This window comes from Coenobita brevimanus, chromosome 98 (assembly GCF_032717465.1).
Source record: "Coenobita brevimanus isolate Jiangsu-jjx chromosome 98, ASM3271746v2, whole genome shotgun sequence".
Lineage (NCBI taxonomy): Eukaryota > Metazoa > Arthropoda > Malacostraca > Decapoda > Coenobitidae > Coenobita > Coenobita brevimanus.
The window spans coordinates 8,905,001-8,919,495 of NC_137051.1; the positions used below are offsets into that span (position 1 = coordinate 8,905,001).

The following is a 14,495-nucleotide window of genomic DNA, read 5'->3' on the forward strand; positions in this document are numbered from 1 at the left end:
ATTATGTTCTTGGCGGCGTTTGTGCGTGTGTGTGTGTGTGTGTGTGTGTGTGTGTGTGTGTGTGTGAGAGTGTGTGTGTGTGTGTGTGTGTGTGTGTGTGTGTGTGTGTGTGTGTGAGAGAGTGTGTGTGTGTGTGTGTGTGTGTGTGTGTGTGTGTGTGTGTGTGTGTGTGTGTGTGTGTGGTTCGTTTATTGGAGATTATTGTAACATTTCCTGTCCCTGATCCCTTAACTACGAAAGGTCTTCATATTCTTCAGTTCCTTCCACTCCAAACAAAGATTTACCATGCTGGAAGAAGCACAGTAGGTACATATCCTTTTTAGCCTTTTACCACCATGACATTTTTTTTCCTTTGTACCTTTACACCATCATCCTTTCTCCCATACATGTACTTATCTCCTCCTGCTCCTCCTCCTCCTCCTACCTTCCTCCCTCACCTATACATCTTCCATCCTTCCCCATACCCCGTTTTCCCTCCCTCTCCGTCCAGTCTCGCTCTCCTCTTACTATACATTTCTTTCTCCCTTTTTTCCTTATTCTCACTTTTTTCCTCTACTTCTTACTCTTACCTCTCTCTTTCCCTGTTTCTCAGTTTGCTTCTCCTCCATTCATCTTCCCTCCTGTCTCTTTACTGTTACTTTTTTCCTCTCCCCATTCTTTCCCCCGCCTTTCGCTGCTCTTATTTTTCTCCTTCGGTTCCTACCTTTTCCTTATTTCTTCATATTCATACCTTTCTTCACCATCCTTCGTCTTTCCTCCTCCTTCTCATGCCCTTTCTTCTCACCTCTCCTCATTCTTTCATACTCCATCTTCTTCAATCCTCATTCCACCGTACTCCATCATCCCTTTCTCCTCATTCCTCCATACTCCTTCCTCTCTTCTCATTCCTCCACACTCAATCTTCCTCTCTCCTCATTCCTCCATACTTGTTCTTCCTCTATCCTCATTCCTCCATACTCCTGCTTCCTCTCTCCTCCATGCTCCTTCTTTTCTCCTTCTGCCACCCCTACTCTGCTCTCCCCTGCCTCCTTCAGACCGTGGGAAGCACCGTAGGCGAGTCTTAACGAAGAAACTTCTGCGTTTTTGAAAGCTCTTGTGGAGGGAGGCAGCGAGTGTGTGTGGCTTTGATGTCCCCTCGGCCGGGTAAATAGATAAATGGACGCATAAGTAGAATGGTAGAGCCGGTGGAACGGAAGAGGTATTGAGAGGCAGGAATACAGATGTCTGGGTAGATACTAAGATAGATAGAGGCATAGACAGATAGGCAGATGAATTTTTAGGTGTAGATTGGATAATTGGAGGTGTAGTAGAATAGTGGACAGTGATGGCATAGGGTACTGAGAGATAGGTATGTAAGTATGCCGGCCGATATGTAAACAGAAGATGTGTAAGTGACGTAATAGAGATGTGCAAAATAGGTAAATAAGTAACTGGATAATGAGAAAGGTTGTTGTACTGAACAGGATGAAAGTATGCTGATGTGCGGATAGGTAGGTACTGAGAGAGAGAAATTGACTGAAAGTGGTAGGTTTGAAGAGAGAGGTGTTTGGAATGATAAGGATGTTGAAATAGGTAAATTTGGAGGTGTACAGAATGGTGAAGGCAGTGGACTTCAGTTGTTCGAGACGTCTTTCGTCTGATAAAATCGTCAGACATTAGCCAGAATAAGGCACCAAAGATAACCCGGCGCACTGTAAGGGATATTTTAATAATTTTTACGGCGTTGGGTTTCCTGCAGCTTAACAAAATCGTCTGGCATTAGCCTAAATTTTGTACGCAAGTTGGCCTAAAGCACTTAAAGGGTTGTACAAATCAAGGGTGCATGGCTAGGGGAGAGGAGGTGGGAAGGTGGTACAAAGTATGTGTGTGTGTGTGTGTGTGTGTATGTGTGTGTGTGTGTGTGTGTGTGTGTGTGTGTGTGTGTGTGTGTGTGTGGAGTGATAAGAGGTACACGAGGAGGGATGGGGAGGGAGGGGAGGTGTTAGGGTACAAGATCATGGAGAAGGGGGAGTGGGGGTAAGAGGGAGAAGTGAGAACAGCTTTTTGATTACCCTCTTAGTTTTGGGTGAGGGTAGAGGTGGGTACGGGGGTGAGGGAGTGAGGGTGGGCAGGTGAAAAAGTGGGAATGTAAAGGCGAAACGGGGATGGGTAAGTGAAGAAGGGGAGGGGGTGAGGAAGTCATGGAGTAACGGTGGGGAATTGAGGGAGAATGTGGAAGTGGTGAACGGGAAGCAATAAGACGGAGAAAGACATGGAAATATTCGACGACGGAATATTTAAGTGAAAATACGCAAAGAAGGCGGGGGAAATAAAGAAGTGAGGGGAGAAGAAAAATGCAAAATGAACTTATAAAAGAGAATCATGAGATGAATTTAAAGGTAAGAATAAATAATATAATCAACAATAAATCTACGGCAAGTATGGCTCGGTAAGTTATAATAAATCATAAAAACACTTATTATATGGGAAGAATTGGCAGAACTGCACTCATTCCCTTAAACCACCAACTCCCCTTCTCCCTTCACCCACATCAGCCTCGTATTTTCCCCCTCCTCAACCTCTCCTCCAAATCCCCCCTCCTTCCCCATATTACCCCTGCCCTCCTTCCCCCACTCCTAGCATCCCCTTCTCCACTCCCTTTCTTTTATATCACCCTGACCTCCGTATCCATTCTTCCCTGTCCCTTCTGCCTGCTCCTCCCTCTTGTGTTACATCCCTCGCTCGCCTGTCCTCTCTCCCTTCTATCCTTTTCCCTTTCCCCTGTCCCCTTTACTTCCTTCTCCTCTCTTCTTCTCTCCCCCCTCCCCATCCCCCATCCCATCTTCTCCCTGGTATCACACCCCTCTCTATCTTATATCCTTCTCCCCCCTTCCCTCCCCTTACATTCCCGTGCTCACACCACCCATTACGTAACGCATGAGAGCTTCTTCCCTGAGTACTGTGGAGAAAAGTGGTGGCAGTGAGTCGTGGAGCTGGGTGGGGGTCGTAGTGAGGGAAGAGGGGGTCGTACTTGGGGAAGGGGTTGCAGGGGCCGTGTTGGTAGTACTGTAGTAGGGAGAGGGAATGGTTGTATTGTTCTGTGTGGTTTTGTGTGGTAATGAGTGGTGGGTATGGAAAAAAGGGTGGTTGTACTGGGAGGGAAGTGGTCATTATGTGGAAAGAAGTGATCTTACTTGTGGAAGAGGTGGTCGTACTGGGGAAGGAGTGGTCGTACTGAGGAAGGAGTGGTCGTCCTAGGAGGTGTGTGTGTCGTGCCCTACACTCCCTCAGTAACCAGTTGAATGCTTCGCACTCAGTCGCGCCGAACACGATAGCTGACTGTTATTAACCAGTGTTTGGCAATGTGAAAACAATAACAGTGGGGAATGTGGAGACAAGTCCAGAGAGAATATATAAAATTAAAGTAAGAACAGTAAGTTATTGTGTATCTCTTTCTCTCCTAATTTCCTTCCGGACCACAAAGAATAAATGTTCCACACACAAAGGTTCCGAAACACAAAGACAACTTTCTACTTTAATATTAACAATTTTTTGCAAGGAATTTACACAGTTTCAGCAAACGAGTTACACAAAGCAGTTACCTTACTTTAACGATACACATATATAACATATTACTTAATACATGTAGTTTTAACTGGAACACAAGCAAAACCTACTATACATGATAGTCGTTTATTTACGACTTTTTAATTATACATAAATACAGGTACTTTAGATGCAACTTAGTTACCTAACTTAATAACTCATCGAGCATATAATGTTCACTTACTTATCGTACTATAAGGTCTGTCATTGATTTGATTCTACTATATCCTTTATCTCACGACCAGGGACGAGCACGGCCAATGTAATATTGCTGGACTCTGATCAGAAGTCTATTGGCGCATTTACGTAAGTGTTAACTTCCCCTACTCTTTCATAAGTCTTCCCTAAATCAGTCTCTTTTACTCACCACTTTAGTGTAGCCTATAGTCTTGACTGTCTGCCTCCCTCAGCAGAAATTACTATCTCTTGGACGCGACTTTATCAGTTCCCTCGGAACAAGCTATGAGTTTCCTCTGACTCTTTCACCCTTATGATTGTCTTGATATACACTTCATGTCTTGCCCCATGTTTGAGTCATTGATACTAATCTCAAGTGATAAACTCACACATTCTCTTCCTCGTGACTACTTCCTGCCATGAATCACTGATACTAAACATAACAGTAGACTTTCGTAGTCTCTTCCTCGTGACCACTTCCTTTCATGAGTTACTGATATTAAACAGTAGACTCACATATACTCTCCCCAGTGACTACTCCTCCCACCGCCACACACCACAAAGGATCCTTGGTATATCCACGGAAAGACAGCAGTCTGTTCGTCTCGACACGCTAAGTATTATCGCATATCTTGTTACATCTCTACCCATCATCCACTCAGTCCTCGTCTCCTTGTGTTTTCTCACGTTTTCACCTGAATTTATACTTCACTTTCTTCTTCCTCTACGAATTTCTTCATCCCCGACCTTCCTCCAGCTCTCTCTGTCATTTCTCATGCTCACTGTGCTCTCGTTCCAATCTCGGCTTGATGCTTACTCCGAAAGGTTTTATACGCTTCTTTCAGCAGCATGCGACACTCTCTGTCCATGGCAACCGCGTCGTCTTCTCCGTTCCTTTCTTCCCTTCCATCCATTTCTTCTTCTTCTATACTTCTTCTCGCTTAGGCCTCAGTCCGAAGAGAGGTAGGTAAGATGATGACGTGGAGCGGAAGCACGGCTTGCCCATAACCTTAATGACGTCGTAATTCTCTGCATCACTGACGTTGTTGTCGGAGGAGGCCACGTCATCTACCACGTGACTGTTGCCGTCCCGACATAATGTCTGGGTGAAGGAATGGCTGTACTGGGAAAGGTTTGCTTACTGGTTTGGTCATCCTAAGGCAAGCGGCGGTTAGTTGTACTTGGAGCAGGAATGATCGTTGTAATGGAAGGTATGATCGTTCCAAGGGAAGGGTTGGTCGTACTGGCAGAAGAGGTGGTCATATTTCGGGAAGGAGTGGTCTTACTCTGCGAAGAGTGTGGTGGGTGGTGTTGGTCGTGATTCTGGAAGAAGGGGTGGTTTGAAGTGGTACTGGATGTGGTTTTGGTGATACTGGTAACTGTGAGGGTGGTGTGGAACTGGGGTTATTTGGTGTAGTAGTAGTAGTAGTTGAAAGTCTAGTAATAGGGAGGGGTGGAGTTGCACTGGGAGGGCTTGTTCTGCTAGGGGTAGTTGAGTTATATTGAAAACAATGGAAAGAAAATGATAGGGGTTACATAGGATTCTAATGAAATGAGTAATCACTGTAGTGGCAGCAGTGGTTACAGCTGATGATGGGACAGTGGAAGTTCTAGTATGAGTTGTGGTGATAGCTGTAGTTGTGGTAGTGGTGGTTGTTATGATGGGTGTGGCTATGGTAATGGAAAGTGATCTCAGGTGTGTCAGGGTATAACTGCTAATGGTAGGAGGGAGAGCGAGACTGTTGTGTGAAGGAAGGAGGCAGGACAGTTTTGTAGGAGGAATGTTTCTGTTAACAGTAACAGAATAATGGATGACCAGTTACATGGCGTGATACTGATTGATACTGTTGGTGAATGTGGTAGTTGCTGTGTTGTATTTTGCTGTCGTCGGAGTGTGTTTTTTAGCAGTAGCAGATTACTGGATGACCTCGGTGCTGGAGAGGGACACCTTGATGTTGTGGCACCGATAAAACCAGGCGACTCAGCAACCAGGTTATATAAACGTCTGTCCCCTACTTTCATCTCTCCTAGAAGGAGGATGGTGGGCTTCCGGAGGAGGGCAGCTCAAGTCTGCAATTCATTGGGCTCGCGTTCCAAATTAGATTGAGGTCTCAACAGTAACAGCATCAGCACAAACAGTTGCATATAAACCCGTATACTGATTGACACGATGCTATGTGTTATATTTGTGTTGTGGTTACTGTATTAAATTTTAGTACGAGTGTTTGCAGTAGTAGTTACAGAAACGTGCATAAACAGTTACTGACGTTAATAGTGATGGATACTTAGAATGACTGTCGTAATTCCTTTTTTTATGTGTCTTGTAGTAGTGTCTTGTGTTACAGTTGTGTGTTTAGTTATTTACTGTAGGTGTTGTAATGTACGTTGTAGTAGGATTATTTGTATGAGCAGTTACAGAACGCTGCAGGATGACCATGTACCAGCGAGGGTTCTGAATGATACTTAAGGTGATTCTTGCAGTTGATATACTCCGTGGTAGTCTCTGTGCTGTGTTGTAGTTATTATGTGTCGTTGTTATCGTCTTGCTCTGAAGTATACAGTACTGAAGTGTATAATCCCACAAAACACAAAGAAATTGCCCAGATCGCCTCCACGATCAAGTTCACATCCATCTGACTTATGCTGTCCAAATATTATCTTCTTTGTGGTTAGACCATCCTCAGACGTGATAGAGTTAATAATACTTTGTAGCTTGGTGGAGACAGGAAACGGCTATAATTTGCCTGGTATTATGGACGACATGAAGAATTTGGTGTCAAGTGAAGTTGTATCAGAGGGGGAAGGTGTGCTGTAATCTCTGGCCATGCTGAATAGTCTTCTTGTGATAATAGTCGTGCTGAATAGCAGAAAAATTGGGGAATTAATAAAAATGTGTGTGATAGGTAAGGTGGGAATTCGTACTCGCTAAATCCTCCATTCTGACTTTTAGATTGTACCCAGCCTTGTAACAGAATTAGGGAATATGGTGATGGTGATGATGATGATTGCGGTGGTGTGGTTCCCTCTGCCGTGTAAAAAAAAAATCGGTGGAGGCCAGATCAAATTACCTAAGTAACGTCCTGCCTTGTTGTTGTTGTTCTTGATGGTTGTGGTGTTACCTTGAGCTCAGCCAGACAGCAGGTTGAAGTTGCCCGTCTGCGGTCAACAGCTTTCCTTTGGGGAATACAGATGTGTGGATAGATACAAAGACAAATAGATAGATAGATAGATAGGGTTAAATATGTTGATGCTGATGACAATAACGATATGAGTAAGAGGTGAATGGCAAAAAACCCAGAGACGTCGTGCACTAATGGCAGCTGCCCTGATTGCCTTTTGAGCGAGGGTGGTCTGTGGTGAGGAATGGCGTTTCCCGGCTGCCCCCCTTCAGTAGGCCCGGCCGGGACACATGACAAATGACCCCACACCCACCAGTAGGGGAGGGGGGGGGCACAACTTGGAGGGCAGAGGAGGGGGGGGAGCACAACTTGGAGGGCAGAGGAGGGGGAGGAAGGAAGGTAGAGAGACAGGGACGGTAGGAGGAGAGGAGGAAGGGGGGAAATAGAAGGGGAGGAAGAGGGATGGTAGGAAGAAAGGAGGAGTGGGGCAAGTAGGAGGGAAGAGAGAAGGACGGTTGGAGAAGAAGAGGGGAAGAAGAGTACAAGGGAAGATAATGAGAGGATGGGAAATGGAAGGAAGGTAAGAGAAAGAGTAATAGAAGGAGAAGGATAAGAAGATGCAATAGGAAAAGGTAGAGTAAGAAGGCTAGAGAGTAGGCAGAAAGCAAGAGAACGATAGTAGGCAGCAGGGAGAGAACGGGAAGGTGTAATGTTAAAAGAGCGAAGGTGTATGACTGGGAGACCAGCAACAAAAGGGACTAAGGAAAGAGGAATGGCAGAGGGACAACAGGAGAATAGAGAGGAAGTAAAATGTGTGAAACGAAGAGTAAGCCGAATATTAACGGTGAGAGGCTGGGACGGAGGAGGGAAGGGATGTATGGAAGGATTGAAAACTATGGTAGTAGAGAATGGAAGAAAGTTAAGAAGAGGGAGTGGAAAGAGGCAAGAAGTCTGTGAGGTATGTGTAGGAAGGATGAAAGGGTGAAAGGGAAGAATGAAAAGAGGAGGAAGAGATGGGAGAAGAAAAGAAGAGAAAATGTGAGAAAGGAAAGAATGACTAGTATAAAGTGGGAAGGAATGAAGGGAGTGAGGAGGAGGATAACTGGGAGGAGAGAGGGAAAGAAGACGTGTGGGGAGGAGCTGAGGAGTATGGGAGTGAGAGAGAGGTAAAGAAAAGTAGTTGAGGGAAACAGGAAGGTTGAGGGAGCAGGAAGGAGGAATATAGGTAAGGAGAGAGAGAGAGAAAATTAATGGAGGGAGATGGGAAGGCTTCAAACAAGAGGAAAGAGAAGAAGACAGGAAGATAAGTAGGAATGATTTTAAGGGAGAAGGAGAGGATATTGGAAAGGTCAGAGAAAAGGAAGGAAAGAAAATTATGGAAAAGGGAGCTGAAGGAAGAGAGAGGAGGAGGAGGAAAGCTAGGAAGTAAGAAGAATAGGCTAAATAAAAAAAAAAAAAAATGGAAGATACTGTATTAAGACGGAAGGATGGGATGGCGAGAGAGAAGAAAACGGGAGTTACCCAGAGTCAGGTTGTAGGAAAGGGGGTATAGAATGTAGGGAGGGAACATATGAAGGAGAGGACGTACACCTTTAAAAAAAAAAAAAAATCATTTCTTGTACCACATTCAGCATTCTGAAACATAGGACGAAACATTGTGATATATGTGATGGAAGTGCAAACATTACTCGCGGTATATTCAGATATCTGCGTAACGGAACAATACTGGTTGTTGTATAATCTTGGGTAAACCACTTTAGTACGATGACGTCATGTGTACTTCAGTCTTGTTACCACCAGACAGTTTTTGCTCTGTTTAGGAGAGATTTTTTTCGAGCTAGAGAGGTTGACTAAAACTTTTATTAGGTTGGTCACTACACTAGTTCTCCCTGAACTGAATAAAATCGTCTGGTGATAACAAGAATAATAATAAAGTAGTTACCATTTTACTCGCTGTGTAACCACAATAGGAAGCTTCGCCTTAACTATTTATGGAATTGTTTGTCTTTGTAGGCATGGGCACATTTTACATTTGCCTCAAGAACTGGCTAACTGTATGTTTATCTGTAACCATATTCCTTTCACATAATGAGAGGGACCACAGCTATATATCTGTAAGTTACAGCTTTACAGCTTTTGTGTTTTTCTCTAAAACGTGTTACAAAGAAAACACTAACCAATTTGAATTCGGTACTTCCCACTTGGCAATATGGCAAAATATTCAGCCAAAATTCCCAGCAAATTCTTTTATTATAGGATTTTCAGCCAGATGTCCTTGTCTCAATTTAGTTCATGAGATATTTCAGTTTTAGATATGCAATTATTGTACAAAAAATGAGTATATGACCATCAAAAATAGGTCAAGGTCATTTATAATTGACACAAGTTCTTGGGTTACCCTAGGGTACCTTGCTATATAATATCATCAAGATCAAAGAAAAAAAGTGCAAAGAAAAATAATAATAGTACTCACCAAAACATTAAGCTTCGCCATATATAAATGGCGGAGCTTTAAACTACGTCATTTTAGCGGAGTGGTTAATATATTCATTTTTGTCAGAAATTGTTCATTGTAATATCCTTCGGTCTCCAGGGGCGCGATTCTCCCCCCCCCCCCGGGAGTATATACATACCACCGAAAAATGTCAGAAAGTAAACGGGAAGGAAATAAAATGCTGATAAATCAAAGGAAGAAAAATTGAAATGTTATACTTGGGAGAAACGAAGGCTGGTAATGATAAGAGGAAAAAATATATACTGTAGACACAAGTTTGGTAATAAAATGAAGAATGATGAAAAGATGATAATATAATTCAATAATGCAAGTTGAGAAAGAAGAGGAAAAGAAAGAGGGAGGAGGGAGATGGTAAGAAAGAAGGAATAGAAGAAGAAAGGGGCGTGGAGGAGGAGGATGGTGAGGGGGAGGGAGATGGATGTCGTGAGAGGAAAGAATGATATATTTCTCCTTCCCTCCCCTTGTCCCTCCGTTCCTACCCCACTCCCTCCTCTCTCTCCCTCATGACTCCCCACCTCCTCTCAGAGTACTTTTCTTCCTCCCTCCCTCCCTCTCGACTTACATACATACATATATACATACATACATACATACATACATACATAAATATCTGTCTGCCTTCATACCTACCTTTGTGCCTGCCTACCTGCATACCTCCCAGCCTGCATACCTGCCTACCTACCTACGGTACTCTGCCTGCCTTCCTGCCTGCCTACCAATCTACCTACCTACCTACCTACCTTCCTACCCACCCATTCCTTCCTCTTTAATATCCTCGCTCTCTCCTTTAATGTTCTTTTGTTCTCTTCTTTATTCTCTCTCTCTCTCTCTCTCTCTCTCTCTCTCTCTCTCTCTCTCTCTCTCTCTCTCTCTCTCTCTCTCTCTCTCTCTCTCTCTCTCTCTCTCTCTTTCCTCTTCTTATTCATTTTCCTTTTCTTATTCCTGCGCTCTCCTGCCCTGCTTCACTGTACCGCATTCTAATTATTCTTCCATATTTTTCTTTTTTCCCTCCTCTCCTATTCTCTCTTCTCGTCGTCTCTCGTGTCCTTTCCTCTCCATTCCTATCCTCTCCATCCCCACCTCTCTCCTCTCCCTCCCTCCCCTCCTCCTGTAATCACTCTCCCTCCTGCTATTTCCTGCATGTAAATTGGACAGAGAACTGAGACAATTCCCTCCATCTCTCTCTCTCTCTCTCTCTCTCTCTCTCTCTCTCTCTCTCTCTCTCTCTCTCTCTCTCTCTCTCTCTCTCTCTCTCTCCCCCTGATGCTCACCTCCTCCTTTACTTATTTTTTTCTAATCTACCTCCCCTTTATTCTCTCACATCTTCTCTTTTTTCTGCCTGTGCTTCCCTTTATTTCCATTATCATCCCAGTTCTCTACCTTTCCCTTTTTTCCCCTTTCAAATTTTCATATCATTCTTCTCCAAGTTTTATTTTATTTTTCGCCATATCTTCCCTCTGTCTCTTGATTTTACGTTCCTCTTCCTTCCATTCTCTTCCTTATAGCCTTCCTAATGCTCCAACTCTGGCCCCTTTCTCCATTTTATCTTTTTTCTCTGCTTTCCAAGTTCTCATTCCTCTCCACATTCCTTTCCCTTTCATTCCTTGTTATTTTGCCTTCTTAATATACTACCTGTCTGTTGCCCCCCTTTTAAAATTCTTTATCTTTACTTTCTTAGCCTTTTTCATTTATCATTTCCTTCCATTTTCCTGCTCCTTCCATTATCCTCCACATCCCTGTCTTAATAATCTAATGATAGGCCTTTTCCGTACTTTGATTACGGTACCTTTATGATGTTTTTATTTTTTTGTTACAGTGTGCCACAGTACATGAGGGAGGGCGGCTTGGATAGACAAAGGGGACTGGAGGTGAGTACTGGTGGAGAGATTTGAAGGCTTTTTTCTGTACACCACCTTGGATGAACTCTGGGATTAGGTGTATGGCTAGAAATACATTGATATGGGTACACTTCTTCATGATTAGGTCAGCCATAATTCCTGGACTGCATTGGCTTTTTCGGTTCCTGGTTTATATCGCCTGCCGTTTTTTGTGATGCTGATATTTCCCCCAGTCCTCATATCTTACTCTTTGGTGTTGAACAGAATGAAAAAAGCGAGGAACAAGGGGAACACAGGAACAACATGGCTTTCGTCTTGATTCTTCCTTGTTGCAGTCTCCCCACCTTGATTCTCTTCTCGTTTTCTCCTCCTCTTCTTTCCTCTTTTCTTCATCTATCGTTTTCTCTTTCGTCATTTCCTTTTTCTTTTCCTCTCCTCGCTTTCTTTCTCATCTCATTCCTTTTCTTCTCTTCTTTCTTTGCATGTCTGGCCATACTTCTCTTCTCTTCTTCTTGCTTCGCTTGTCATGCCATACTTCTTTCTCCTCTCTTTCCTCTTCTCTCTCTCTCTCTCTCTCTCTCTCTCTCTCTCTCTCTCTCTCACACACACACACACACACACACACACACACACACACACACACACACACACACACACACACACACACACACACACACACCTTTCATTTCCTCCCCACCGCCCCTTCTGCAAGTCCTACCACGTCCTGTCTCACAACCGTTCACCATTCTCTCGATTCTCCATCATCTGCCCACCACCAGCTTCCCTCAGCCACTCTGTCTTTCTCTTCACTTTATTCTCCACCATTTGTCGTTTGCCTCCCTATTTCTCCATTACTCTTCAGCTACCTCCCCAACCATCTAACACCGCCCCAGAATGTTTTCATCCCTCCTCCACGTCTCCAAATGTTCTCCATATTCCTGCATTACTTCTCCGCCTCTCTGCTTGTTCTTCCCCATCCACCCCCATACAATCATTTTTCCATCTCTCCTGCCACTCTTTACCTTTTCAGCACCACTTTTCTGTCTCCATCACTTTTCCAATACTACTCACCTCTTCTTCACTTCCCTTCCACCTCCCTAGCATTTCTCCCACCGTTCTATCATTTCCCCAGTACTGTTCTGTCATTCATCTCTTCTCCACTTCTCCTATACGTCTCCACTCCTGCTCTGTCTTCTTGCACCACTTCTGTAATGCCCCCCAAGGTCTTTTCTGCCTCTACTTCCATTATTTTTCCATCTTCCCGCCCTTTCTTTGTCTCTGTCGTACTTTTCCACCCTTCTCCACTTCTGCACCACTTGTTCAATACCTCCTCAGTATGTATGCATCACACCAGCGTCTCCTCCATCTTTCCAGCCCTTCTCCATCTGAATTGTCAACCACTCTTTCATCAGTTCACCACATCTGCAGTGGCTCCCCATCCTTCCACCACCTCACCAGCCCTTCTTCAGCTCTTCACCACCTCTCAGTTAGCCCAGTACCGTACCTTCCCACCCACCTGCCATCTTATTAAACCTTCTCCACCCATCCACCACCTATCCAGCCCCGCACCTCCAATTTTCCAGTGCCTTCCACCCTTTCTCCTCCACTCTCAGTCTCCACCACTCCTCCAGTACTTCTGCATCTCATCTCCAACTTACTGCACCACTCCACATGTCTGCCACTACGCCACCACCTGCGCATGAGGAGATTGTGGGTGCGGTTAGCAGAAAATCGTTACACGAGTGACAAAAGTGCAATATTGTACTGAATGATAATTTTTGGCATGCAGATGAGCAAATGAAATAAATTGAATGGTAGAAGAATTCCGGTAATATTACTGGGCAAATATCCATTCTGGCTGTCGTTAGTAACTGAAAAATATAAACAGTTATATATAAACGGAGTATCCATGACTGACCAAAAATTTTCATCGGGGCTTAATAATAAACTGATCCAAGATACTGGAAAAATGCTGTAACATAACATAGAGGAGAATAAGTTTTCGTGGGCATTCAAGATATGTGTTTTGGTGCACTCTTGAACGTAAAACATTGGGCTGGCGAGCGTGGAGTCAGTGAATACTTAGCATTTTGTGAGGCTTTCTCACCATATTTATGCAAATTACTTGTATGAATAAAAGTTCAAAGCAGACATTACGTAAAGTATTTAAAAAAATACAAGAACGGTGAATATTGTGAATTTCTTGAAACAAAAATAAATGCAACCATAAATAATATAGCTCAAGAGATGCTGACCTGTGTTTGGAGTGATATTGAGGACGGTGCCACCTAAAATAGCTGTTCTTAACCGTAGGCGCACCCTCGTAAGTGGGTGTGAGTAATGAAGGGGAGGGAGGGAGGGGAAGGGAGAGAACCTAGAGAAAAATGAGAAATGACTAGAACAGAGTGTGTGTGTGTGTGTGTGTGTGTGTATGTGTGTGTGTGTGTGTGTGTGTGTGTGTGTGTGTGACCTTTGATCGCTATTCACTTGTCACATAAATGGTCCCAGCTCGGACCATCAAAGCACATTTTTCTTCGTACCCACGTAATGAATAGGTTAAAACACACAAGACGCAGTGTTGCATTACAAAAGATGGAGGTACAGTGGAAGCCATGTTCGTCTTGAGACGGATACAAGAAAGGGCACCGGAAGAGAATGAAATATCATATTGCGGAACTATGGACCTTGAGAAGGCTTACGTCAGAGTGGGAAGGGAGGCTGTGTATTGGTATTTAGGAAAGAGAGGGGTCTAAGATACCCGGGTTCTGTAAGTGGAAGCGATGTACTATGCACGGAATCCAAAACTGACGTGCAGTACACTATTTGGAGCAAGGCCTAAAGATTCTTGTATTCTGTAGGCCTTGATTTGGAGGATCACGAGAGCGCAATATTAAAGTTAGGCTACGTCAGGTATCAACTTTGAATCCATTTTCATTTGTCATTGTTATGGACGTGCTGGGTGAAGAAATAAGGCATGAAAGAGTATGGGGAATGTTGTCTGCAGATGACCCTGTGATAACGACTGAAACAGAAGAGGATTCACAAAGTCGAATGGATGTGTCTTTGGAAAATTAGATTGAAGGTAAATGCAAAGATTTCTATCCAGCTCCATAAAGAGGCACAGAAATGGGCATTTTAAAGGTTAATCAAGGGGGAGACCCCAGGGTTTGGACCTATGAACTTCATCAGTATGAGCCGATAGGCGGAGGGCGGTATGCTTAGTACCCATCCACTAAAATCCCACATGCAACAGCCCTTAAC

At 43.9% G+C, this 14,495-nt stretch overlaps 1 protein-coding gene across 1 annotated transcript in view; it reads right to left on the reverse strand.

Moving 5' to 3' along the window:
* Positions 1-4,631, reverse strand: part of LOC145414187 (uncharacterized) — a 107,276-nt gene extending 102,645 nt beyond the window's left edge. The window contains exon 1 of the mRNA XM_080283761.1: positions 4,546-4,631. Coding sequence (XP_080139887.1) covers positions 4,546-4,631 — 86 coding nt within the window. The remainder of the gene's footprint in view (positions 1-4,545) is intronic.
* Between the last annotated feature and the right edge of the window lie 9,864 nt (positions 4,632-14,495).